Source organism: Brachionichthys hirsutus, chromosome 19 (assembly GCF_040956055.1).
Source record: "Brachionichthys hirsutus isolate HB-005 chromosome 19, CSIRO-AGI_Bhir_v1, whole genome shotgun sequence".
Lineage (NCBI taxonomy): Eukaryota > Metazoa > Chordata > Actinopteri > Lophiiformes > Brachionichthyidae > Brachionichthys > Brachionichthys hirsutus.
Window position 1 is genome coordinate 3,548,670 of NC_090915.1, and position 26,802 is coordinate 3,575,471.

The 26,802-nt window shown below is 45.1% G+C and overlaps 3 protein-coding genes across 6 annotated transcripts; 1 reads left to right on the forward strand and 2 right to left on the reverse strand.

The window, feature by feature from the left end:
* Nucleotides 1-95: 95 nt before the first annotated feature.
* sbno1 (strawberry notch homolog 1 (Drosophila)) lies at nucleotides 96-11,639 on the reverse strand. The gene is made up of 33 exons (XM_068753347.1): nucleotides 11,489-11,639; nucleotides 9,700-9,819; nucleotides 9,512-9,610; nucleotides 9,181-9,408; nucleotides 8,953-9,085; nucleotides 8,437-8,534; nucleotides 8,237-8,333; nucleotides 7,925-8,085; nucleotides 7,620-7,753; nucleotides 7,440-7,530; nucleotides 7,187-7,348; nucleotides 6,948-7,083; nucleotides 6,770-6,875; nucleotides 6,526-6,679; nucleotides 6,264-6,446; nucleotides 5,816-5,913; nucleotides 5,582-5,730; nucleotides 5,283-5,486; nucleotides 5,033-5,197; nucleotides 4,781-4,953; nucleotides 4,570-4,701; nucleotides 4,316-4,451; nucleotides 3,948-4,060; nucleotides 3,795-3,866; nucleotides 3,621-3,720; nucleotides 3,465-3,539; nucleotides 3,049-3,195; nucleotides 2,789-2,883; nucleotides 2,503-2,589; nucleotides 2,289-2,426; nucleotides 2,118-2,194; nucleotides 1,811-2,004; nucleotides 96-1,705 (listed from the first exon to the last, which is right to left on the reverse strand). Exons 2-33 carry the CDS (start codon nucleotides 9,817-9,819, stop codon nucleotides 1,563-1,565), a joined length of 4,200 nt encoding a protein of 1,399 aa, XP_068609448.1. The 5' UTR covers nucleotides 11,489-11,639; the 3' UTR covers nucleotides 96-1,562.
* Nucleotides 11,640-12,812: 1,173 nt separating this feature from the next.
* Nucleotides 12,813-15,465, forward strand: kmt5aa (lysine methyltransferase 5Aa). The gene is made up of 7 exons (XM_068752993.1): nucleotides 12,813-12,897; nucleotides 13,798-13,948; nucleotides 14,030-14,288; nucleotides 14,390-14,477; nucleotides 14,733-14,792; nucleotides 14,874-15,064; nucleotides 15,255-15,465. The coding sequence occupies exons 1-7, from the start codon at nucleotides 12,889-12,891 to the stop codon at nucleotides 15,463-15,465; spliced, it is 969 nt and encodes a 322-aa protein (XP_068609094.1). The 5' UTR covers nucleotides 12,813-12,888.
* A 3,232-nt stretch (nucleotides 15,466-18,697) lies between these two features.
* rilpl1 (Rab interacting lysosomal protein-like 1) lies at nucleotides 18,698-26,752 on the reverse strand. 4 transcript variants are annotated; one of them, XM_068752593.1, is made up of 9 exons: nucleotides 26,215-26,752; nucleotides 24,980-25,127; nucleotides 24,302-24,420; nucleotides 23,979-24,218; nucleotides 23,327-23,500; nucleotides 22,554-22,604; nucleotides 22,325-22,473; nucleotides 22,131-22,235; nucleotides 18,698-20,609 (listed from the first exon to the last, which is right to left on the reverse strand). In XM_068752593.1, the coding sequence occupies exons 1-9, from the start codon at nucleotides 26,500-26,502 to the stop codon at nucleotides 20,492-20,494; spliced, it is 1,392 nt and encodes a 463-aa protein (XP_068608694.1). In that variant the 5' UTR covers nucleotides 26,503-26,752; the 3' UTR covers nucleotides 18,698-20,491. The 4 variants fall into 4 exon arrangements, with proteins under 4 accessions (XP_068608694.1, XP_068608695.1, XP_068608696.1 ...); XM_068752595.1 differs by lacking the exon at nucleotides 22,554-22,604 and adding an exon at nucleotides 21,399-21,486 and having other exon boundaries at nucleotides 20,484-20,609; XM_068752594.1 differs by lacking the exon at nucleotides 22,554-22,604.
* Nucleotides 26,753-26,802: the final 50 nt, after the last annotated feature.

Genomic DNA, 26,802 nt, shown 5'->3' on the forward strand with positions numbered 1-26,802 from the left:
TTCCATTTCTAATCTTCCCTATTGTAATCACCTTCAATTCTGCAGGTAAACTTGTCATATATCTATAATAACATTAAAATGACCAGTACTACAAAGTAGAAGTAGATCAAGCTTTATTGAGCATTGCACCCATTCATAAACAGGTCATGGTTGAATATTTGTACAACTCGTGCAATGATAAAAGGAAAAATAAATTCCTTTAAGTGTTCTGTCGTCAGAAGGAGCCAGATCTGCAGAGACATTTTTACAACATTCAAAAACAAGTCTGCCGCCAAGAGACAAAAAATAAAGTCGGTTTGTGTGAAGGTGAACATTCGACGTAAACAGAGATCTGTCCAACTAGCCGATGCCGCACGAAGCCTCGTGATCCCCTTTTACAAAGGATACAAAGATTTCTACTTTTTAAATGCACAGAATAGGAACATGAGAGAAAAGACAACAAACAGCTCCACAGGCTCGCGATGCAAACTGGCAGGAAACGTAGCCCCATCCTGACCCCCCCCCCCCAGCTCTTACATCCACAGTCTCATCCCGTCTCCTCCAGGACTCTCGTGAAGCAGTGAAAGACGGGGGACGACCCAGCAGAAGCGATCGTCCAGCAGAATCAGACCCGCTTTTGTGAAGCGTGCGGACAAACGAGCTCCGGCCACCGAGCAGAGGTGCGGCGGAATCCGATTTAAAGTCATGCATCTTCAAAATCAACGGTTTTCTTTGTTTTCAAAGCCGGTCTGTATAAATTTAGCCCCTGAGCAGAAATCCCCCCCCAAAAGAAGAACATTAATTACATCCGAGGAGAGGCTGAGACGGCCCCGAAAGAAAGCATTTACCAGTTGAAACCATTAAAAGGGGAACAGGAACACTTTTAAGTTGTCATTTTTAGCGTTTATAAGTCATATATAAACATGTAATAAATGTCTGGTCGGCCAAAGGCTGAACGCCAACGTATAATCATTTAAAGCAGTATAATTACACTATAAACATTTAATACACTGCTTATAAATGATAAAGATTTAAAGTGGAAACCAACAAGCTCTTTATTTAATATCTGGGTCTCAAATAAGAGATGGGGCGGGGGGGGTCGTCTGAATAAAAAATGAAGTTGAATCGAGTAAAACAAAGACGAGGGGGACAAGGCGATCTTGATTACGACTCGTCTCGTGAACACAACAGACACGTTTACTCCGACTCATGTCCCGCGTCGCTCGTTCTGCTCCGAGGAAGCGCTTCTCTCTCTACATTAGTGCTGAAACGTCACTGATAGCAGCAGAATCAAACGTCCGTCTCAACCCGAAACACGGCGGTTAGTGTCGTCCTCCTCCCACGGTCGTCCCCGCTTCACGCCGGCGTGGACTCTCTGGATTTCACGAATCATTTCACTCTGAATGTCAGAGGATGGAACATCACCGATCAAATCTCTGGAGATTTCAAACGCAAAAAAACAAGCTAACCCTGAAACCTCGTCCCTGTACAACCACCTCAGATGTGTGTGGTGGGGGGGGGCAGAGTTCCCTTCGGGTTGAAGGCGTGGAGATGGGCTCGGCGCCCACGTAGCCGCCCCCAGACTATGTGTTGTGGGCGTGACTCAGACTTTGGGGGTGGAGCTGCTGCCGTTTCTGCTGCTCCTGCACGGCGATCTGCTGCGACTGGTCCGACGTCGAGAGCTTGTTGATCAACGCAGACACGCAGTTCACTGGAATGATTAGTCCTGCGGAGGAAACGGAGGGTCGGGTTGAACCCGTCGGACCGCAGGGACCGACGCCGACAGGCTGAACGTCCGCCGCCCACGGCAGCAGAGTCGCTTCCAACTCACCGACTATCCTCTGCCCGTCTTCCGCTCTGAGACGGACGATCTGCACCTTCACGTTGGTTCCGCTGATCGGCGTCAGAACCAGCTCCACCTCGTTCCACACGCTGAGCACCGAGCCGCACAGCACGTAGTAGGTCCTGCAGCGGAGGCCGATCTCGCACTGCAGACCCACCGACGCCTTCTTACAGTTCCCCCGCCTGCGGAGAAGAACAGAAGCCAACATGCTCAGCGGTTACGGGTTGAAAACGGAGCTCCTCTGCATTTGGATGTAAATTGAATGGAATTTAACAGGGATCCAAAGTGCAAATACCAAAATGCATGAGAGCAGATTTGTGCTGAGGACTTGTACTGGTCGTTCCAGTGCTGCTTGGCGTCTTCTGACAGGACCTGGGGGGGGGGGGGGGGTAAAGCGTCCTGATTCAACATGCTGAACCTTAAACATTCTTCTCGATGGCGTTTTAACAACGTAAAGAGCCGTAACCTTTTTGAACTTCTTCTTGATGTCGGCGTACGACTCCAGCTTGAGCTGCTTGCCGGTGTTCGGCCGGTAGACCAGGAACAGCCTCTTCTTGCTGTTCACCTCTTTGACCAGAATGGCCGTTTTCTTATTGTTCCTCATCTGACAATAAATAAATGCATGTTGGGGTTGATCCACTGATGACCCGACCATAGTGTCCCAGTGGGAAGCATCTCACCTGTACGTAGAAGCCGTCGTCCGGTCCGTTCTGCTCTGCCCAAACGTGCGTCGCTTCCTCCCAGGACATTCCCCTCTCGACGCTCACCTGTGCCGAGACGGACACAAAGAGCGGTGACGACTCCGGAGCCTACAGATCTCTACAGATCTCCAGACAGGATTCCGTCACGTCACGCGTGTTAAACCTGCTCGCGCGCTTTTAGAGTGAAGTCTCCTCGGCAGCCTCGGAACTAAACGCGCTGCCGTTCCCTCGAGAACGGCGCGAAATGAGAAACGCATGGACGTACGGTGTAGAGCTCCACGTGTCCAGAGGTCGTGTAACCCGGCGTCAGGAACTTCCTGCAGTCCACTTTCTTCACCTTCTCGTCGCCGGAGCCCAGATCTAAGGAATGACGGGGAAGGCCAAGTTTCACAAACATCCGATTCCCCCTCAGGCACCACCATCCAAACGTCAGGTCAGAGCATCAAGTATTGGGATTAATTATACTGGTAAAACTCTACCCAGTCTGTGGAAATGACTGAATAACCCGCCCGGCGATCATCTTACCCAGAATGCCCATGTCATATCTGCCACTCCTCTTGGCTTCCTGGATAACTGCCCCCAACGTGTCGGCGAAGTACTGGAACAGCGCATTCTGCTGCTGGACCTCCATGCCCAAAATACGGTTCAGGAACTTCCCCATGTTATTGTAGTCTGTCGCACAAACGAAGAGCGGGCGCCATTTTAACTACATTGTCAAGTTCGTTCTGGTTTTACGTTGATTTGTGAGTCCAAAAATGACTCCGATCAATTCGTGTAGTCGCGTTTCTCCTTTTATATTTTGAACTTCTGAACTTCTGTTTCACACCTCAAAGAGTTTGAAAAGTGTGATCGAGTTTAATTGACTGATGTGTGTGTCCATTGTATTTATTAGCTGTACACATTTAACAGAAAAACACCTTTTAATTAAAATTTTAAATCACCTTTGTCCAGTGACAGTGCACCGGATCGGTCCTCCACATTTACGAGGCCCACACCTATTAATCCTCTCTGAATTTCTATAGAAGAAACATTTTATTACAAAGAGACACATATTTTGGAAAAAATAAATAAAATATATATATAAAGTAATATCATACCTTTAAAAAAATCTCCAGTGAAGTCGGAGGGTGGCGACACCAACGGCGCGTCGAGTTTTACGATCGACTTCATCACGATTTCCAGAGCGTTTCTGCCGTACTGCAGCAAAGACAAACGCCAGTCAATGAAGGAAAAGTGAAAGAACTTCAGAGGCCAAAGTTTGATTTACTCACTTTGTTGTCGAAATTAAACCGGCTTAGATCTCGGGTTTCCGTCGCTCGTCTGTCTCCGTGAGTGAGAGCTCCCTGTTGCAAAGATCCAACGCATAATTCACACTTAACTTCCTGAAATATTTTTTTGGCACAAAATGTTCCGTTCCGCCTTACCAGGCTTTCCAGTCTTTTGGCAACGATCGATGCGAATCTCTGCTCTCCTGCGAGCTCCGATATGAGGAAGACGTACTCTGGAGCGGTGACCTGGTTGGATCTGTGAGTCCTGCCTGAGAACGAGCAAAGAGACGAGCTGCTTCACGGTGTCGCTTCGTCTTTATTGCACACAAGAAGCGCAGCTCTCAAGCCCAAACATGTCCGCCACTACGGACGGATTCATAGCATGACTCCAGATTCCTTTTGTGACGAAAAACTTAACAGTGTATTTTTTCATTCCATTGTCCTCCCTGTCAAATGCAGAAAGACTAGCGACCCGCTTTGTGGCGGATGAAAATAAAGGCTCCAACATGTTAGCATGACCTTACCGAACTGCTGTATGGCCCTGTCGGCGCTCCACGGCAGCTCGAGAGTCATGTGGACCCTCCTCCGCTGGTTCTTCACTCGACGGTCGGCCTGCAGCGAGATGCCCGAGCTGGCAGCTTCGGAGATGATGGCGATGTTCTGGTGGAAAAGAAAGACGACGCTTCTGGTCATACAAACTGATGAACTCTTGGAGGAGACATTTTTATTTCTTGGCCTGGAACAGAAGAATGAAACAGTAAAAGCACTTTTCTTTTACCTTCTCACCATCCATGAACCGCTGCTTCTCCGTGAGGTTCAGGACTTCCACTGGGACGTCCAGCTCGGAGCGAGACTCGTAGGTGATGCTGCCATCGTCGTTACTGACGACGCGACCTTTGCGGCCGGTCATCTGAAGGGAAATTGAACGAACCATAAGATGCAAAGCGAAATACTGCTGCAGTTTTCCTTTTACTATGCCGATAGCTTACCTCTGCCACGTTCTCTGGTCCACCCAGTTCATCTATGAGCTCGTCCAGAGTGTTGGGCGGCAGCTGCTCGGCGAGCTCTTCGAGTTCGTCCACCAGCTGACGCTTCATTTTCTGGGCGTGTTCCACCGAGTCCTGACTGGTTATGCAGCCGTCCTGAATCTCTGCCTTCACCGCTGAACGAGAAGGAGCGTCCATTAACCTCCTGAATAAATCAGCGCCGCGCTCCGCCGCGCCGTGCGGCATCCTGCTTACCTGCGGAAGGTGTGCAGGGCGGGTTAACGGAAGCAGTGAAAGCAGGCCTGATGGAGCCCAGCCCAGAGGCTAACAAGGCACTTTGAATGGAGTCTGGGTCAATGCTCTTCCTCCTCCTCTTCTTCTCTTTTCCCTTCTTTGGTTCTTTCCTGATAAGCCATGGATCTAAGGAAAAGAAGTTTGCTTTCATCATCGAACTGGGGATTAAAAGGTCTCGACTTTGACATCCTCCCCCTTCGCAGGGTCTCACCGTCTTCCTCGTCGTCGTCAGACTCGTCTCTGAATGGATTGAAATCGTCGTCTTCATCTGCTGAACTGACAGATTTGAAGCTGTCGTCGCTTTCTTTCCCGGACTCGTTGTCCGTCTCCTCCGACTGGCTCTCGTCCGAGCTGGTTCCTGATAAACCTCCGTGCTTCCGAGGCTTCTTTTTCTGCTGCTTTTTGACCTCTGGACCTGGAAAGTGAAGAACAACAACATGCCCGCTTTTAAAGCCGAGCAGAAAGCGGGTCCGGTCAGCCGTTCGCAGTCGGCGTCTGACGTTTCCACACCTTTGCGTTTCTTGCCCTTCTGCTCCGATTGGGCCGCGCCGGCGCCGAGAGACGGCGTCTTCGCCGACAGATCGATTCCCAGCAGGCTGTAAAGTTTCTGTCTGTCAGGGGCTGGAAAGTGCTTCTCAATAAGGGACTGCAGCACACCTCTACAACAAACACATGTCATTCATTACACCTACGCTCAGAAAGCAGTTTGAAACCGCGAGGGAACATTCTTTTGTTTGTCCGTACTTTGCAGTCGACACAAAGTCGTTCAGCTCGCCGCCCCCTTCCTCCAAAGCTTCCAGCGTTCTCGCTTCTCCGGTGGACTGAAGACCGATCACCACGCACTGCAGAGGAACACGCTGCCTGTGAGGGTTTTGGTTGTCATCTTGTTTTAATAGACGTTCACAAAGCAGACTGAACTTGGTGTGGTGGTATGGACCTTCTCTTCTCCTTGGATAAGGCAGCCTAAGCTTGCAACGTCTGTGCTCCGATTTATCAATTATTTTATTATTAAATCTGACAGTGACGGCATTCCACCAGTTTCTTTATCGGACCCCAGTAATCGTGGTTTGATTCAGTGCCTGGGGTGTAAAACACTCAAAAAGAAATATTGAAATAAGCATTGACGTGAAATTATAATCCCAATTAAACTTGTTCTGCCCCGAGCGAGATTAGATTCAGTGAAAAGCCCCACCTTTCCATTCTGGACTTCCTCCCTGGCCAGCTGGACCACTCTGCGGACTTTAGAGGCGATGCAGAGGTATTTGAAGAACCTCTGGTGAGCCGACCAGAATTGGCCCCACATGGACTTCTTCATGCGCTGCTCTGCATCGATCAGACCCGCCGCCTGCTGGAACTTCTCACGGGCGCTCACCCACTGGGAGAGAGCGTAATGAAATCCGTTTAATAAGTGAGAAGCTCAAAATGAAAGTCCCACAGATGTCTAGGCTTCTTACCAGCTTCACTGATCTGTTGTACATCTTGATATATTTCTGAGTCAGGGGAACCTCGTCAATCTTGAACGTCACACCCGTGAAACTCAGCTGCCTGGCAATGTACATCCCCCTCAGTTTCATGTCCATAGCTACAATCTCCATGGCGCCAACGCCTCTGAAACGACAATCGGGACCCGCTCCGGTCACCACCTGCCAATTCCTTGAGTTTAAAATGCACCCCCACCTGCAGAAAGACCAGCCTTACCTGCGTTCTACAGCTTGGATAAAGTTGGCAAATTCCCTGAAGGGTGTTTTGGAGCCCCAAATGCCCAGACGGTTCATATAGGCCATATTTCGTGGTTCAGAGGCGCCTTGACGGACAATCAGCAATTAGCCTCCTCGTCGTTCGGTAACATTTACACGCTTAAATGAGGTCGTCTTACCCGTAGCGCTCGCGTACACAACCCGAGCCTTGGGGAGTTTGTTCTGCAGTTCCAATACTGCAAGGCCAGTTTTTGTCGGTTTGGATGACCCAACAGGACACACATTTTTGGCTTTGTGACACTCGTCAAAAACAATCTAATTCCATCCAGTTAAGGGAAATCATAAATCCAAGTAGAGGACGCTTTAAATGAGTTCGTTCAAGTCGGCGTTAGATCACTTCTACTCTTAAAAAGGATACGACTCCATCGAAGTCCTCCCCACACCAGTGAAGAAGCTGCTGAAAACGAGTCTTGTACTTCCCTCCCGACTGGCTCTCTCCTATCAACGACGAGTAGGTGGCAAAAATCACACCTTTCTTCACACTCCCGTTGTGTTTCGAGGAGATTTTGCCATATTTGAACTGAGAGAATAAAAGCAGAATGAGTCACTGCTGGCAAATAGAAACTTGGAAACGTTTGCCTTCGGATTCGTCAATGCGTCACCAGATTCACCTTGTTCAGGGGGTGAACCTGAATGTTTTTGGCTCCAATGTCCCTTAAATCTCTCTCTGCATCATACTTCAAGTCATTGGAGACGCTAAACCTGAGCAAAAGAGAAGATGAGAAAAGGTTAGAACTCTGTTGGAGTAACATTTGACAGTTCTGTCAGTGAAAGGACTTCAGGGTTTTTACCAGAGTGATCTTTTCCTGCTTAAAAGATAATTCTCATAGATGATCCCTGCAATGGTTCGGCCTTTTCCTACTCCAGCGCCATCACCGATCAAATAGGCAGCGCGATCACCTCCGGGGAGGAATGTCTCGTGTTGCTGTGGGACAAATAAAATAACCGGTAAAACAAAAAGACGCGTCAAATTTCTTTCAGCCTGCATCATCATCAATACGGAAATCCAGAAAAACTCCAACAAACGACACTAGTGAAAGCAGCCTTGCAGTACTAGTAGCACTAAGTCAATACAGGTAAAATAGTAAATGTTCACCTGAGATGCATATGTGATCGCTTCCAGCTGCAGGGCAGACAGGCATCCGCGATCTATGACTTCCTCTGGGATGCACACTCTGTACCACACATCTGGAGGGCTAACGCTGGACAGGGAACTGGTCTCCACCACAGGATCGGGATGCCGGAGACCAGCCTTCACTGCATTGATGAAACAGATCATGCAGTGTTTTGTGTAACGTGCTCGAGTGAAACCGATGATGGGGCTGCTTGAACGAACGACAACGCTTCAGAATGTCTGCCAGCCTCGGAAAGAGTTTTCTGGATTATAATTCTGAAAGTACAGTCTTACATTTCATCGGCATGTACTCCGCATACGTTTCCGCATGACCCAATTCCTCCTCCTCTTCCTCCTCGGGCTCGTAATCTTCCTTCATCCCAGCCGCGTTCTGCAGAAGGGTCGACATAGTGAGACGCGCAACTAAAAATAAAACTTCCAACACATATTTGGCATCAGTCAGCACCTTTCCAATCGATATCATTAATGCCTACCAGAGAATGAGAGAAGTTGTGCATTTTAACATCATTAATCCAGATCCTGCCGACGTCTCTACCCAAACCGTCCTTTTTTATTCCGTTGTTTATTTCACCTGAAACACCAGAAGCGTTACGGAGATGTCCCAGATTCTCAACAGATGCCGTTTAATTTCATATTAGTTAGAGCGAATATCAAGCTATTCCATAAAGCAAATATCAGTGCATTTGAGAAGCTTATGTTAGTCAATCCATATGATCACCATTATATTTCATGAAGTATAGAAAATTGTCAGACATTTTAGACCAAAGGAACAAGTGGTTTGGTGGTTCATACTTTTATTTAAATAAGATGATCGGGACTGTGACGGTACCAACAAAAATTTAAGCAAAGAAAAACGGCAAAATAGGACCATTTCACGTGCCGTTTAGTTATAAAAACATTGAGACACAAATGTATTGCAATGAAAAGAGAGGAAAAAAAAAAGCACTACCGGTAATTGCACATTTAAACAAGACGCATGAAGGAATGACCTGTTGCAGTTGCTGTTGCCACTGGCGTACTGATGTCAGGCGGGGGCTTTAGCCTCATGAGCTCCATCAGACTGTTGCCCTTTAATGCGTTGCTATTCACACTGTTGGTCCGTAGGAGGTCTTTCAACTGAATCTGCTAAACGGAGAACATGGACGATGATGAGCACAACCAATGAAACGCTTCTGTACCATTTCTTTTACTCAAGGAAACAGTTTCTTCAAACTTACCTGATCTTTGTTTGAAGGCACTACTGCAGACACTGAAGAAGGATAACTTGTAGGGGTGGGTGTAGAGGACCCTCTCAGGGTTGAATTTCCAACATGGACGACCTTGGTGACAGTTATGGCATGCTTGTTATTGATCGCGCCTGATGGTTTGGTCGCAACGGCTCCGAGTGACGGCAACTGATTCAGCTGGTTTAAGACAAACGTGGTGGTCGATGGCTGAGGTCTGTGCTGTTGAAGACATCGTGTAGAGAGAACCGCTTTAAAGCACCAGGAGCAACATCACTTTTATCTTTCATAATGAACCAAGAACGTTAATGCTCTGTAATCTCACCCTGATAGTAACTACAGGGACTGGGACTGGAGCCTCTGTTCGGAGAACGTCCACCGACTCTGCGCCCACGCCAACATCCAGGGCGCTGATTGAGATAGACTAGAAGGGGACAGGAGACCAGAACATCAACATGCAATCAGAAAAATACGAATGAATCGCCTCGAAGACAAAAGTGAGGATGATTTTACTTGTTGGGTCGTTGAGGGCTGTGCGCCATCCTGAGGATCAGCGTCAAAAAAGCCGATGTCATTTGGACAAATGCCACTCTCGCTCAGGGCAGCGAGAAGTAAATCCTGTCCAGGATCCATCTGTAACACAAAAACGTTACATTACTATGACAGAGCGCTGTCTTCCTTCTGCCACGGTCGTTTCCATCATCCCCCACCCTGATACATTCAGTTGGAAAAAAATTATCTTTGGTTAAAAACTGTCCAAATGGACTTGTGTTATTTTATTGTATTCCATATCAATCCATTAGCTACATCCACATGGAAGATGAACAAGTCTTTCCATTTTGCCATCAATGACATTAAGCAATGATCACAGTGCCAATGTTGAAATGATACAAGTTCAAATATTCAAGATTTTCCATGTTCGAGCAATCAAATGTGAATTTATTTTGTGCTTGCTTACATTAAGAAATCAGCAGAATTATTTGACTGTAAAAATACATGATCTAAAAACCCCACATGTAATGAATTTATGTTATATTAAATATCGACAGTAGTGTAAAATCAAAGGGGTTTTTTATATTAAAACTTCGTTAGCGGCACTGTTCAAAAATACTTAATTTAGAATACAGGTGACACCATTTCATTCTTTTGTGCTCAAATGTCTCAAAAATACTGTGCGCCCCGCACACTTAAAAACGTGAAAATAAAACAAAAATGCAAGAAACCAGATTTCAGATACCTCACCTCTGTCCAAATTAAAGTTAATTACAAAAGAACGAGTTAGCTACAGCCCGCCGCAACGCCTGCACGCCGAGTCCAGTCCAAAGTGACCCAAAACAAAACACGTGTTTTCGATGCCCTCCGTCGGTACGTTCAACTTCCTGGTCCTACTGACTCACCGCTGCGTCTCCGGCTTCTCCTTTTCTTATCCGGTTAATTATATGCGCAACCGCACAAACAATTCACGATAGGAACAAATATGTCTCGGTGTTTGCCGAGCTGATGTTGATTTGCACCAGATAATTCTTGACTGGGACTCTTGTCCTAGCAGCTAGCTAAACTGGCCTCGTCAGACAAGGGTGACACAGCTTAGCTGCGCTAGCTCGCATACCGAGAGAACGCTAAAGTACTGTATCCAAAAAAAAACACTTCCACATCCACGTGCATAACATAATGGTCAATTAAAATACGAATGACTAAATGAGCGATTCGCAGCTCCAGAAATCCCAACATTGATAAGCGTAACCGCGGAGCCCTTTGCGCGAACGAAAATCAGTAGCTTTAAAATTGCACCACACCTTCCACTCGCTAATATGCATTTTAACTTCACGCGTTTTTGTTCCATTCCATCTTCTTATCTTTCATTTTTAACGTCACTCGCACTGAAATTGCTGTACGCGTTAGAACGCGACATCTTGGGGGGCTAGCTTCTTGCTCTCGATAACGAGTTCATGATCAACGACGTTAGCATGTGGAAACGGTAATAAATGCTTTACAAAAACAGCACCTTAGCCCCGGCGCGACTAGCGTGTCCTTCACAGGCCACCCCGAAGCAGTTTGGACGGTAGCTGGGTTAGCCGAATACCCCTCCGGCCATGTTGTTGACGGGTGTCTCGCGTACTGTGTCATCGCTGTTGCTAGCTAACGCTTTGCTACGTTTAGCTAGCGTTTCCAACAGTTCCCCAACCTCGAATAAAAAAAATAAAATAAAAAGGTTCTTGACAAAAAACAATGCAAGTTTGTGACCTTTATTGCAGAGGTGTTAGCGTTAAACAAAACGCACTACGTGGTGAAATTAACTTACTTGACAAGTTCAATGGCCGCTTCGGTTCGCGATGCGCGGCGCTCAATAGTTCGCTGTTTGTTGTCCTCTTCGCTGCGCCCGTGCTCACGCCATCTTTTTATCAAACGCTCAGCCGCATGCTGGTCACGTGACGCGCAGGCCAACAGCGGGCGCTTTGGCCGTCAAACTACTCCGCCAGTTTCGACAAAAACGGCTCTCCGGAGGGCTGCGGGGCGTCCTTCGACGACAATACACCGTCAAAAGCAAGAAATGGAGCATTTCTAAACCGTTAGCACAAAGGACAAACATAGCAGTATCAGCGAGCTAATACGGCATCACGTGACCCCTCAAAATCTTGGTAGGAAGTGACGATCAGAAAATTTCTTCTTCGTTGTTCTTCTTCCTTTTTTCTTTGGCATGTGCTTTTCTTTTCTTTTTTCTCCCAATCATCACTGTTTTTATTACCATGACAAAACTAATTTTGTATTACTCGTAATAAACTACAAAAGTACCACACTGTTTATTATTTTCTTGTGATTAATTATTGACTTAGCTATTTTTAAAGGAACTATTTGAGCAAATGAATCAAATATTTGAATTTTCTGAGTGTCAACCAAAGATGATAATAATAATAAATAAAAATATAATTTAAGAATAATAATAAAAATAAAAATAATTTATCAAACTACTGTAATCTTTCATAACTCTCTTAGTAGATTGTTATTCACCCAGGTCATAGAAGTCCTTGTTTGAGGTGAAACCCAAGTCTTCCTACACAGAAGACATGTTGGAAGGTTTTTCTATGGAGAGAAATTTGTTTCTTTTTATGCAATCAAACACAAAATGGATTTGCAACCAAAAAAAAAGATTTGCAAGCAAAAAAAAGGATTTGTAAACCAAAGAAAGGAGTTGCAAATCCATTTTTTGTTTGAGCAATCCCACTTGAAAACATCACCCAGGAGTTGTTGTAACCAATGCTGGCCACTAATTAGTGACTGATTGTGTCTTTGTTGTTGATGATTAAAAGTAAGGTAATCATTAAAGAAACACAATTGTGTTTCTACTTTCCATATGACATAAAATTACTCAAGGAGATGATGAAATCAACACTGCCGTGTATTTAAACCCCCTGGATTGAAAGCGTCGCTTTAAAACGTCCTGTCGCCGTCGGCCTGTAGGGGGTGATAGTGCCTCGTCTTTCATCATTCATTTTAGGTGTAGAAAAATGGCGGACAGGAGCTGTGGAGGTTTCGTTGGTTGAGCTGGTGGCACTTTTACGACAACAAGAGGGCACGTAGTCGCAGTGGAAGAGGGGCAGCTTGTCGGTGGGGGGGACCGGGACGAGGGTTAATCTCAAACTGGCAGTAAAATCGATACATCTTTCCCCGAACGGGCTCGAAGCCACGAAGACAAAGTCGGACATGAACGGGGTAAGTTTGTTGGGGCATTACCAAACACAGGTTAAGTAGCCTAAATTACGGCTTTTTCAAGTGGGTACATTTGTTGGAAATGAGGCTACGCGAATGTGTTTTTGTGGAGTAAAAGATACTTTTCTAGTGTTTTGTGTGGTTACAGTAGCTACACATGAGAGGCTTCTGTTGAAAAGTGCTTGCTAGCTATGCTAGTTACATACAAGCCTGCTAGCTGAGGCGACAGCAGCATGTCGGACTTTATAAGGGAACAATAAACGCGCAGTTTAATGTTTTTATTGTCGTTTTCCAAGTTTAAATATAAGCAGCAACTGAAGTAGAATTGCGTATGGGTGTGTTCGACATTAGCTTTTATGCCGCAGGGCCTGCGTAACCCTTGACTACTAATTTAAAGGGACTGTGTGTGTGTGTGTGTGTTTGTGTGTGTGTGTGTGTGTGTGTGTGTGTGTGTGCGTGTGGAGCCAGCATGGTGCCCCAGGCCCCACCCACACCGGTGGTGAGAAGTAACTAAGGATATTTACTCGTGTACTTTCGTGTAATTTTAAGTATATGTGCAATAAGACTGCAGAGGAACTACACATTTTCCATTGATTTTTAATAAATGTGATTCTAATTATTAGCGCCTACGCTTCTAGAGTAATAAATAGTTCATGCATACCGGTAATAGATTTTTTGAAGTGTAGAGTATTTTTTTTAAAGCCTTATCTCACATTGTTAAAGGAAGTGGAAAAAGTGGTTCCACTCCTTTTATGCGTCTTTGTTAAGTTTGGTTTGAAACTGGAATTTGAATTATGAACATGTTGTTGATTATGTCTCTCCTTTATCGAAAGTACAGCGCTGTCCACATCAACAAAACATTATCGCAGGATCACCGACTAAATACATTGTTCTCGTTCACAGGAGACTGTATGCAATAGCCATTCAGTCACCGTCCTAAGCTGCACCAAGTCCGTGCCCTCAGTTCACGATGAAAAGACGATCAAGCTAACAGAGGAGGGAAGGTGCTCTCCAGTGTGCTACCAGCAAAATGGTGCCCAGCGGCAGGGGGAGGGTAAGCGTCTCAGCTGCACCTGCATTTGTGTTAGATTATGTAATTGAAGGAGGAACAATATAATCTGTTACTTCCTTCCAGGCAGAATGAACACCAAACGCACGACACCAAAAGACTCAAAGTCCGAGTTCCCAGAAATGGCGAGCGTCTACAGCCAGCGTCCTCAGCTCCACTGCACGCCGGCCTGCCTCCACCCCCCTACCGACCGCCCCCTCCCCCTCGGCAGCAGCTTCTCCGCTCACGCTCCCCTTCATGCCAACAACAGCAGCAGCGCTGTCCTCAGCCACCAGAGGAGAGGAGTCCGCCTCAAAGTTAAGGGAAAGAAATCCACGAGAAGAATGTACGCACGCCACATCCTGGTTATTGGACGAGTTACAGGAGAGCATGATCGCCGTTCAGGTGGTTCAAATCGTTTTTTTTTTTTTTTTTTCCTCACTGCAGTGCAGAAGGGAAAAACTCCCAAAACAGAAAAGTTACCGACTACTATCCAATAAGACGAAGCTCGAGAAAAAGTAAAACGGAGCTTCAGGTAAGATAAAAGTACTAATACGACATTACTGTACTTTAGTTACACATACGTAACTCATTTTTTTCTTACAATCTACCTGTTATGTCGTACATGTTCACAGAAATGTCTGTACTTTCTACTCCTTGCATCCAGAACTGAATTTACAGGTTTAATACCTTCATAGATTACTCTTATTTTGCATCATTTACTGACATCCATTTGTTTTGTGTGTTTGCTCTTTTTCATGAAAAACCAACTCGTGCTTCTCGTTTCCAGTGTGAAGAAAAGAAACACATAGATGACCTCATCACAAAGGGAATAGAGGAAGGAATGGAGGTATGTAGGGGGGCAGCAAGGATGCAGCAGGAAAGAGTGGAATGTGCCTCATTGATGGTAAATCTCCACATATTATTGTAGGTGCAACATATTGAAGGAAAGGGGAGAGCGGTGTTCGCCACCCGGTGTTTTCAGAAAGGCGAGTACGTGGTGGAGTATCACGGAGACCTGCTGCAGATCCCCGACGCCAAAAAGAGGGAGGCCGAGTACGCGCTGAGCCCCGCCACCGGCTGCTACATGTACTACTTCCAGCACCTCTGCAAAACTTACTGGTACGACGGCCACGTCAGTCCCGTGTGTATGCATGTCTGGAACCTCAAATGACTTGAGTAACCACGCCCTTTTATGGAAGTGGGTGTGGCTTGCTGGTGTTTTGCTCCAGTGTGGACAGTGTTACATTTTCAGCTCATATGAAGAGAATTAAATGTCCTTGGCAAGTGATCCTTTTTTTGTTTTTTACAGTGTGGATGCCACAAAAGAGACCGGTCGACTGGGTAGGTTGATAAATCACAGTAAAAATGGAAACTGCCAAACCAAACTGCACGACATTAACGGCGTCCCCCACCTGATCCTCACCGCCTCTCGAGACATCGACGAGGGCGACGAGCTGCTCTACGACTACGGCGACCGCAGCAAAGCCTCCATCGCAGCTCACCCGTGGCTCAAGTACTGATCGAAGCGTCTTCGAAAACAAACAGGGAAACGTTACAGTAATGCTTATTTCTCTTTAGCTCGTGTACAAAATGCCTTAGAAACAGAACGTGTACCCTTTTTGTTCCGATATCTAGGAAGTTGGGGGTTGCTGGGGGGGTACGTATCACATTTCGAGAGCCGTCTGCCTTGTCAGACGACATCTGTACTTTTTATTTGTGTGTATGAAAATTTCCGGTTGTTTTGCAGCACATTTATTTTGTATGTTTTGTATTACATTACATGCAGGAGGTAGTTGATGCTCTGCATTTTTATACTGCTTTTTCTTAATTGGTAGTGAGCAATACTTCTAGTTATGGCCACAGAGCCCTTTTGGATCAGCGAGACCTATGAGATGCAAATTACAATTCTTTTTTTTTTTTAAGAAAATATATTCAGTTCGAATGGAAACTTCCTGCCAGTATTTATTAGCATTACAGTTAGTCAAACTCTCAGTTCAGTTGGCGTTTCTGGGTCCTGATGACAAAAACTAGATCAAATATGTTTATTTTCCAGGTGTAAAATATTATGTTTGAAAATACAGAGCTACTTAGAAATTAGACATTTGTCAAATCATCAATTTCCTTCAGTTTTTATGGTTTTTTAAAAAGTTTTTTAAGCTCATATTTAATTTTTTTATATTCTGCACCATACATTTGACTTTCATATGGTAATGTTGAAGTAAAACAAACGTTATTACCGAAACTACATTCTGTTAACATTTGTTTAAAAAAGAAAAATCAGCAATCCCGATTCTCTGCTGACAAACCTTCCTTTAGTTCACCTAAATATAAATTCTCCTGCTCACTCTTTTTTTGTAATGTTGCTGCACCTGATCATTTAATCACTGGCTCACAGTTGTAAAGTTTAAAGGATTAGTTTGACATTTGATTAAATGTGTTGTACTTGCAGTACTTATGTCAGTATTCACCGTCACCGTGTTTAGCCTGTCCTCCAGAGAACTGTCCATAGTGTCCAAACCTCTGTTCAGTTCTTGAGTTAACACAGAAGCTCTGACCAAACGGAACACGAACTGACGTCAACTTTTACCATTTAAATCAAAATGACTGGTGCGTAGTACAGGCTAACTGGTTCCAGCCCTCTGGTAGGGGCTTGATATCAAAGTGTTAGAAAGCAAATTGGTGTGTTTCTCAATGTCAAACTCCTCCCTTTTAAAAAGCAGCAAAGAGCTCATTTAAAGCAGAAGTCTCACATTTGTTACCTTGTTAATGCTAAAAACGAGCCCAGTCTGCTCCAGAATGACCAGTGCTGAGATGTACTGGTTTCTCTCCCTCTGCTCGCTGTAAATTGTTTGTCATATTGTTCACCACCAGATATTTCGTGCAACAATACTCAATGAAAGTTTTATGAATTGTAGGACGGATGATCAAATTTAGCTCAGAGTTCTGGCAGTGTTTCTGTCGCACTTTTTTTCATCTTATCTGGATTTGCATTGGATTTATTAGCTAGCAAGTCACTGACTGGTGAAAGTATACTCTCTGACATTTCTACTTCTAAACATTGCAATCCTTTTTTTTCTATATAATTAACATGGTGATGATGTTACTGAAATAACTGTATTCTAGCCTGAGTAATCTCATTAGCACCAAACAATGGACACGGGCACATGGTGTGATTAGGGACAGTGGACAGATAAGTAATTAAATCCTATTTTAAGTTATTAAAAAAATGGAATGATAAATCAGTTCTACTGAGCCCATAAAAAACCCGGTTCCTTTTCAAAACCAGAAGTATACATAAACATTGACCAAGGTGCAACAATCCCTTTAAATTAAGATAAACCAAATATAAATTATTAACCCAACTAATTTAAGTTGGCCCTAACCCTTACCAGGTTCAGGTAGAGCGAGTGGCTAAAATCATGGACTGCCACAGGCCTAACTTCTCCCAAGTTTCATGGAAACACAGATAAACATGAGAACAATCTTCTTGGTGGAGGAGCAATTGTAAATAAAAGTTTCATAGTAGTGTTTTAAAAATCAAACATAGGCAGAACGGACTCAAAATAAATCAGTTTTGGTGTCTATCTGTTAGATAGAGTACCTGCATAGAATATAGTGTAAAAAATATAAAAGTACTTATTTAAGTTGTTTAAATTAATTGGTTCTGGACTAGAATGATGAATTCAAATCTATAATGTATTTGCATTGTCACTAACCTTTAATGCCCCACACACACACACACACAAACAATGTAGTTTGAATATCTTCTGTACTTATTACACGTTTGATTAGTTTTCTAGCAGGTAAAACATTCCTTTTATTACGCTATACAGCACGTTTGCTTCTTACAGGTGTTGTGTGTGTTTTTTGCTAAAAGTCATCTCAAGTACCGGTATAATAAATTATTTTGGATAATTTTTTATTTTTTGAGAAGTATATCCTATTTGCTTTCTTGCTAAGAGCTGGAGGGTAGAATCCAAGCATGAGATTTAGCTTTTTTTCTTCTTTTTTTTTTAAAGAATGTGTGCTAAACAAATAATCCTGAATATCTTCAAACTGAAACGGCAAAACTAAAAGCAGGGATAATCTTCTTTCAGTCATCAAGGAAGTGCGAAAGTGTATTTTCCATAAATATTTGACTGTTCCTTTTTTCTATTTTTTACTTAATTGTAGCAAGTTTGTCTTAAAATGTTACTAAATATGGAAACCTGGCCATTGTTTCCAAATGTAATCCATCATCTCTGGTTTGTTGTACAGGAGATAAGTGTAAAAAAAAAAAAGCAATCACGGTGATCGTTTACAAATTAATTTGTTTTAGTCAAATATGGGATTATTTTATTACATTTTCTAATGATATTAAAATGAGGCCTCATCAGTGTTAATATGAAGAACCCAGTCTGATGTCAAACGGTAGCAAATTATCACGTTGAATATCGGCTTCCTGTTACATTTTGGATTCATCCCTTCACGTAGAACTACTGCAATAAAACGGCCATTTGGGACACGGATTGTTTGCTGTTGTAGCATTGAATGAATTTTAATGCTGGGCTCGAGGCAGTGATGAATAAAGATGTGATATGCAAGTAACAATGGTGGTGTCCAGTTTGTTGCTACATTACAAGAACTTTAAAGCCACATTTCTCCATTTTATCACACAAATATAAATATTTTTCCTTGGTAGGTAGACGGATCTGACTACCAAAGTGTAAAACATTTGACAGTGTGTGATGGCGAATAACATCAAATGCAATACACGGGACAGTTTCTTTATTACTGCAGAGACAGCTCGTTAAATAAAGCACAGATGCATTCATAATATATTTAAAAAGGGAAAAGAACATAGATAAGCAACACTGACAGGCTTTGACTACATTTCCCTTTAAATGTTTCACTAAATCTTCCAGATCTCCTTTGACCTCCAAATGAAGTCCACAGTAAGAGATGCAATAAATATGATTTCATCTGTCCTCGTGTAAAACTGCTGCTTTCACACTCATAATAGTTATTTTATTCCACTTCCACTCGTTCCACATCAAGCGCGTTAACTGAATTTTCTCTTTAAAGGTTTGTATCGATGATGCATTTCGACATCTAGTGTTCACACCTTTCTAGTAAGCGAAATTTCATATTCATTACTTTGTATTTTCTACAAATTAAACTTAAATAAAAATAATAATAAATAAAAAAAACACTCATCGCTAGTTTTTCGACAAAGTGGTGGATGGTACGTCACAGACGACGTAATCTTCGGGGTTGTTAAAAACCGTGTATGTTCTCGGTTACATAAAAACACGAAGGTTCACTGAGGCGGCTGGTTTCTGCAGTTTCAAAAATTTACGTTGTCGCTATGGTTACACGTCGTAACCCACTTGGTTTCAGCTGCTGATACTGAAGAGGAGCCTGTATGCTAAAATAAAAGGCGTGACGCGCAGCAACGGCGTTTGGCACTGAATTAAAGAATTTTAAAAAATGTAATGAAAAGGTTTTATTGTTTTGACATGAAGTGGAAATTTGTGCTTATTTTATAATAGAGTTAAATTGAAGATAACACTTACATATGGAAGCCCATTTCTGCAAAGAGAGGAAGTAAAAAAAGATTTAAATTGTACTTGAGTCAAAACCATGATATTGCTGTTTAAAATAATTTATACGATGCAGTTTTAGAATTCTGACTAAATGTTATTGCACTTTTCTTTTAGAAAGTATATCAGTCAAGTCAAATCTGTATATTACACAATTTAAATATGCACAACACCCAATTATGCTGCATCAAGATGGACACAACAATTATTTATTTTATCAAGCGCAACCTCTTGGCAGGCAAAAGCTTCCATAACTTTTACATACTGCTTGAGATACTTAAATAGAAGTATTTGCAAACATATATTTCTGTAAGATTTCTCTGATTCTATGCATCACGTTCTATACGAGTGTAACGTTTATGTTTGTAGAGCGGCAAAGATTTTTTGGTGATGGACCGATGCCTGCCCCGCGGGACCAAGGACCGCAACTCTAAGCAAATTAACAGGACACAAAAGTGTTGTTTTAATTCTGAGAATAAAATTCAAAATAATGGTGGAAAAAACCTGCAGTTTCCAGATTTCTTTCTTTCTATTTCACCATATAAAACTCTGATCTTTCAGAGCACAACAAACACTTTCATGTCTCCGAGGCTTTTCAACTGCTTCAAATTCACCAACATTTAGATCCACTTTCCATTTTCGAGCCGTCAACTCGAGCTCCTCTGATTAAATAAACCCCTTCATGCACAAAATATATTCTCCTTTTTAAATGTGTACTGTCTGTATGTGCCATTGAGATTTACAGTATGGTTCTCAGGTATTTAAATACATTTGGATTTCTAGAATTAAAAGTTCAAGGTTCGCTCCAATCTGCCGGCCTTTCCCACCTCGGGCTGGCGATATTTTTTTTTTAAATTATTTTACTGGTGGTGTGTGAGTCACTACTGTTGCCGTGCAATTCACAAGCCTGGTGTGAGCGACGAAGAGCTGTTGGAGCGACCTCGACGAGCGTTCCTCCAGTCGACTACGCGTGTTGCAACGCCTCCTGGGCTTGTTCTGTTTGCACGCCGTCTTTCCCCGCCCACGAGCCTTCGACGCTCCGCTGAGAGCCTCGCCGCTTGTCACGGGAGAAGAAACTAAACCTGAGACGAGAGGATGGGAGAGAGAGGACAGAGGGGGAGTGTTCAGGATACTGATTGACAGCAACGCAAACTGTTGGAAGCAAAAATGATTCAAATTTACTGGAAATCTTTGTTCCACAACATTTTAAAGATTTCAGATATTAAATTAGGTATTTGTTTTTTTGGCTGCAGCAGGTTAAGGATTGAAACCCCGAGATCCTTCAGCTTCTACGATCCAGACTCCCGAGGGAATCTCAGCCCCATTCCTCGTGAATAAAGGCCTCCAGATCGAGAACATTCCTGGTTTAAACTGCTGCAACCAGAGATTTCCCACTTCTCCTGAATCCAAGCCTTGGTGGACTCCGAGGTCCGTTTGGGATCATTATCCTTGATGCTTCATCGTCTTGACGGATGGAGAGACATTTTCTTCAGGATTATTTTACTTTGCAGCTGTACTACATCATCCTGCGTCGAGTCAGAGCCGCGGATTGGGTTGAAATTACCAGATTAATATTAGAAGATTAGAACTTAATTAATTATTAACGCAACTTTAACAGTCTAATGAGCTAAGAGAAACTTTAGTTTGCGTTAGAGCAGACTTGGGGGGGGGGGGGGGGGGGGGGGGGGTGAGACGACAGCCGGCTACATGTTCATATTCTGACTGGCTGGATAATAATTAAATAACACAGCCCCACAACCAGCCAATCAGAACACTACAAGGGCGGGGGGGGGGGGGGAGTTTCACGACGTAACCCCGGCACATGCAAGGCAACGGAAGCTGTTAGCCGAGATCAAAATATGGAGTCATACAAGAGATACGAGGCGTCTGATTGGCTGTAAAGTGGGGTCATCTGGGATCAAACCAGCCGCCACCATCGGCATAATGGCTGTGAAGATCCTGTCACACAGAGGTGAAGACACACAAAGAGAGGAGGGGGACGGGGGGACGGACAGGGGGGAGACAGGGACAGGGACGTCAACTATCGACCTCTGTTTGAACCTAAGGTCGCGCCTTTGTTCATTTTAATGTCTGCACAAGTAAAAGAAACAAACCAATGGATGCAGGCACCTTAACATGCTGCACATGAAACACGCATCAAGAATGTGAAGTAGCACGCACGCACACACACACACACACACACACACACACACACACACACATACACACACGCACACATACAGTACAGGAAGCATCTGCATGAGCAGTTTCCACTCGCCAGCTCCAACAACAGTGTTGCAGTCAGAATCGTGTCCTTGGAGGTTACAGTTTAAATGTAGGGGGGGTCAACCAGGCAGAAATCTAATGTCACCAGCCTGAAGGATTTCCTGCCGGTGAAATGAAAGTGTGATGCGTTAAACGTTTTGAACATGCAGGGACGAATGTAATCAGCGGTTTCTCACGCCAATGCAAAGTAATCTGTTACTCCATTTCAATCTCGAAGGAAGGAAGGGACGTCTGCGAGGGGTTAACGGACGCCTGCGAGGGGTTAACGGACGCCTGCAAGGGGTTAACGGACGCACCGGAGGACGGGGACAACTTACAGCCGTTTGATTCCCGACTCTGGCTGGGCAGACGAACGGGAGCGGGTCCTCGGCTCCGGGGACGGAGAGGGACTGGGAGTGATGAGCTCGTCCTCCGTCTCGTCGCTGCACAAACAACAATGGAGCTAGTTACGCCGCCGCCGCCGCCCCCCCCCCCCCCTCCTCAGAGTGACACAAACATGCTGGGCGGGAACCTTTTGTAATAGGCCAGCTCCTCCTGAAGCATGAACACTTTGGACTTGAGCTCGTTCCTCTCGTGGAGGACGTCCCGCAGCTCCTGCAGAGTGAACCGGGGACGGTTGGGGTCCTTCAGGCCTCCTGCCTCCTCGTCGCAGAGCGCCTCCTGCCGGGAGACCAGATGCATCACGAGGGAGGAAACAAAACTGAAGGAGGGGGGGGGAGGAGGGAAGGATATGAGGATACCTTGGTAAAATATTGGAACACAGCAGGCATGTCCTCATCGCACATCGCCTCCTGGTGGCAAAGACTAAGTCAGACGTCAGGCCTTGTCCCAATACACTTGTTCGCACTTCCCTCCTCCCTTTAACTCAAATCAACTTTGCTCTTTTTCTTTTGACTCGGCACACTCAAGCCCCCCCCCCCCCCCCCCTGCCCCCGAAAGACTCCGACACCACATGCAGCCGCCTCAAAGTCCCTCATGCACCGAGCGACAGAAAAAAAAAACAGACCATGATTCTTATTAGCATCCGTTGTAGTCCAGCTGGAATAAAATGCTGTTAGCAGCAAGCTAATGTGTGAGAGTCACATAGCAGGAGTGGACTAAAGCGTGGGACAATGTCTGTCTTATTGTCCCACGCAATATGGATGAAACAGAGACTGGCTGCAAATATGTTTTTAAATAAATCAGTTCCCCGTCTGCATAATTAGGCGTAAAACAGACGGAGGTATGAAGGCTGGACGTTCCAATATCCATTTCTGATTGGGGGGGGGGGGGGGTCAGGATCATGGTGTGTTTTGAGACAACCGAGTGCTGTTAGAGTTCGATCTCCATTCAGGAAGGTCACCAGTGCGGTTTTTACAGGACGTCTCCTCTCCAAGCTGCAGCTACAAGTCCTGCTCACCCTGTTAGCTGTTCAAACCCATGCCAAAGCGATCCAGCCCGTCTCGTGGGTCACCAGTAGAACCACGAGCTGCTAGACTCAGGACAACACCACCGCCAAACACTCCAGCATTACCCAAAGCAGCACTGCTTCATCCTCAGTCTCCTCATCCTCGCGTCCCACTGGGCTTGTGGAACCGGAAGGGTGTCGCGGGGAGGGCTCAAACCCACCCAGCGTCAGCTCAGAGGGGGGGTCAGGACTGTCTGACCAGCCCTCAGCCCCCAACAACACCGTAGCAGCCTTACCACGCTGGTGGAGTAAAGAGACACTTCATTACATCGTTACAAAACGACCCCGTTGCTGCAGCTTCATGCTTTTATTTTGATGGATTTACAGGAGGCCACTGGTATCGACCAAACTCCACCTACGAATGACAATCCATTCACTTCCTGCTCAGGCCCATGTTCTGGGAACGTGACAGGACGTTCCGTCGTCCACTGAACATCCCCCATTAGACAGTTGGAGCTGTGTGGAGTCCTGTTCTGCTCTACTTTTAGCAGATCACGACTGAATAGCATAGATTTGGGTGAATTGTTGAGCTTCTTGGGCGATTGAGAGGGAGAGAATCTAACAGGAAGCCCCTGCCGTCCGGACGACCACCGTCGAGATAATCTATTGAAAGACTTTTCTGCTACTTCTTAAGGCAGTAAAGCTAATTTCAATATTAAAAGAGACAACAAATTCACATGAATCTCACAATCACTTGGGTCTAAGTGTTCTGATTTACCTCCGCGGGCGAGGGGGGCTGGGGTTCCTCCAGATTCTGGACAGGCAGATCTCCTTGGAGCCGCTCCCTCAGGCGAGCAACTTCCTGCCGAAGCGCGCCGACTTCCTGCCCCCGTGCCTGAGCGCGGGCCTCCAGCTCCACCTTCTGCTCAATTAGTGCCTTGCCTTGCGCCTCCACCACAGAGATCTTATGTCGTAGGTCGTGGTTGATCTTCATGAGGCGGGACTGCTGCTGCTGGAGCTGCTCAGACACAGACACAAGCAGGAGGGTGAGGAAGGTGAGGAGGATGAGGAGGAGCAGCTCGGGTTGGGACGACGGCTTACTGCTTCTATGTCATCGTTTCTCAGCGCGAGCTCTCGGTCTTTGGCTCGGATCTCGTCTCGCTGCTTGTCCACCACTTCCTTCAGCTTCTTCATCACCTGCTTCTCTCTCTCTGTCATACCTGGTGAGGAGGGAGGAGGGGGGGGGGCACAAACAAACTGTATTCAGAAATAGATCAAACAATTTTATCTTTGTGAAGGAGAAACGTGACTGGACTGTGTGTGTGTGTTTTGCAGGTGTGCTTGTAAACAGAGGCTGGTCTGTCCTCAGTGTGTGTGTGGCTGACTGTGGCCTCTGTGTGCGACCAAGACGAGCTCGCACAGAGAGAAGGCGTCCTTTGTTTGTTTGTGTGCGTGTGTGCGCGTGTATCTATAAATATAGAGTATAATTGTATAAATACACACATTATCTTAATTTTCTTAGAAACATTTTAAATACATTTATTATTAATAAAATATTTAGATATCTTTTTAATAAAATCAGATCACAAATAGCAAATAACTGAAAAAAAATGTTTTATTAGAAATACATTCAATTGAATATATAATAAACATAGAGCACGTTTTACAATTGCATATGAATTTCTGTTTTTAAAATGTTTTGTTTTTTTATAACATAAAAAAAAAAAAAGCATAAAATCACAAATAATTTTATTTTTAACACATGCGGCCCGTCCTCACCCTCGTGCCTCTGCAGGTCCTCCTCACTCAGGGGGTCTTTGATGGACCGGTTGGTGAGGAGGCTTTTGTTCTCCTCCTGCAGCTGAGCGATCTGCGTGAGGAGGTCCTGAGCTTCCCCTCTCCAGACATCCTCCACCAGCTCCAACTCCTGGAGCCGCAAGAAAAACGCACCGTTTTATAATAACAAGCTGCATTTCCACAGATTTCAATAACCCCAGTCAGTATTCGAGCCTTTTAAAGGGGACACATTATGGAAAAACTCACTTTTCCCATGTTTCGACAACTAATTTGGTGGGTCTGGGTCATTATCAACCCAAAAACATCTCAATAAACCATCCAGTCAATCCCGCGTGGTTCTGTAATCAAAAGTTTGACATATTTTGATCACGTGACCTCCTAACAGATGATGAAATATTTAAGTCATTTATCTGAAATACATCAAAGGCCGTTCTGAAGGTAGGAGGACTTTCACGAGGACGATGCTTCCCATCAGACCCTTTGGGGGACAGTTTGTCTCGACCACAGCTTTCTTTCCGCTCGTCCTCCGGTGCGTTTGGACATGACCTTGGAGAGAGAAAGCTCTGCTGCGAGATTCACCCCGTCCCGTCCGAGGAGGCGACTCACAGTCATGGGACGCAGTTAATCAGTGAGCAGGTGACTGTTCACCGGCATCGAGTCACCGTCACAAGTCTCATTTTAAACAGGACAGTCTCCATGGTGATCTCGTTTAAATTAAAAGAGACATTCTTCTCTTCTTCAAAACAAGCTGAAATGTGTTCATTTAAGTATCAAAAATTATAAAGTGCCCACAGCAGAAAAAAATAATCCCTTTGACAATGACAAGGCCGTTGGCGTGATTGAAAGATGACATTTATTAAATTCTATTTTTATTTAAAGTCATTATGCAGTCGCGGTTGTTTGGAAGTTTGTCCTCAAATAAATCCCAGCAGGAGGTTCCATCCTGGACAAGTCTAATCTGGAAGGACCTGAAAACACATGTGAGGGACTCTGCATAACAAGACACCGGATTAACAACGGGAAGATTAATCCCGATTTAACAAACCCAAATGTGAAGAGATTCACTATTTCACTGGATCCAGGTCCTTAATTAAATTCACATTTTTAAAATTCCATAAGTCAATCAAAAATTACTTCAGTGGAAGGAAAAAAAGTTTACATTTTTTACAAGCGGAGGAGGGACATGTCCCCCTGTCCCCTAACGTTTTCCGACTCACCTTCCGGTGCTTCTTCTCCTTCTCCAGCCGCTCGATCCGCTCCAGCCGCAGCTTGTCCAGCTCCAGCCGCAGCTCGTCGGTCTCCGGGCCGATGCTGCTGCGGCTCACCATCACCTCCAGGATCTCCAGCACACGCACCACTTTGGGCATGAGCCTGGACAAAGCCTCGCAGCCGTGCTGGTCGATGATGCGCTCGAACTCCTGGCCCACCGCGGCGGCGATGTCGTAGACGTCCATCACCGTGAGGTCCGCCACGTTCTTCTCCAGGGCCGACCCGGAGTCCTCCATGTCGGGATAGTTCGGGCTCCCCCCCCCTCCTCGGGTTTCCTCTTGTTTTTCCTCCGCAGCAGCAAAACTTCCCCCCGGGAGGAACAGCTAACTTTGTCTAAACTCTACCGGGTGAGCGCCGCAAACTGCGGGCAGAAACGCCGCTGCTGCCGCTCATCGATCCCGAACGGCCGAGTCCAGGGTTTTAAATCGATTAGTTCCGATTAGATTCCGTCCGTGGCCCATGACAGTCCTTGCCCTGTCCCTCTGTCAGCCGCTGACCGCCATTGACAAAGTCCGCCAAATTGAAGTAGTGAACAT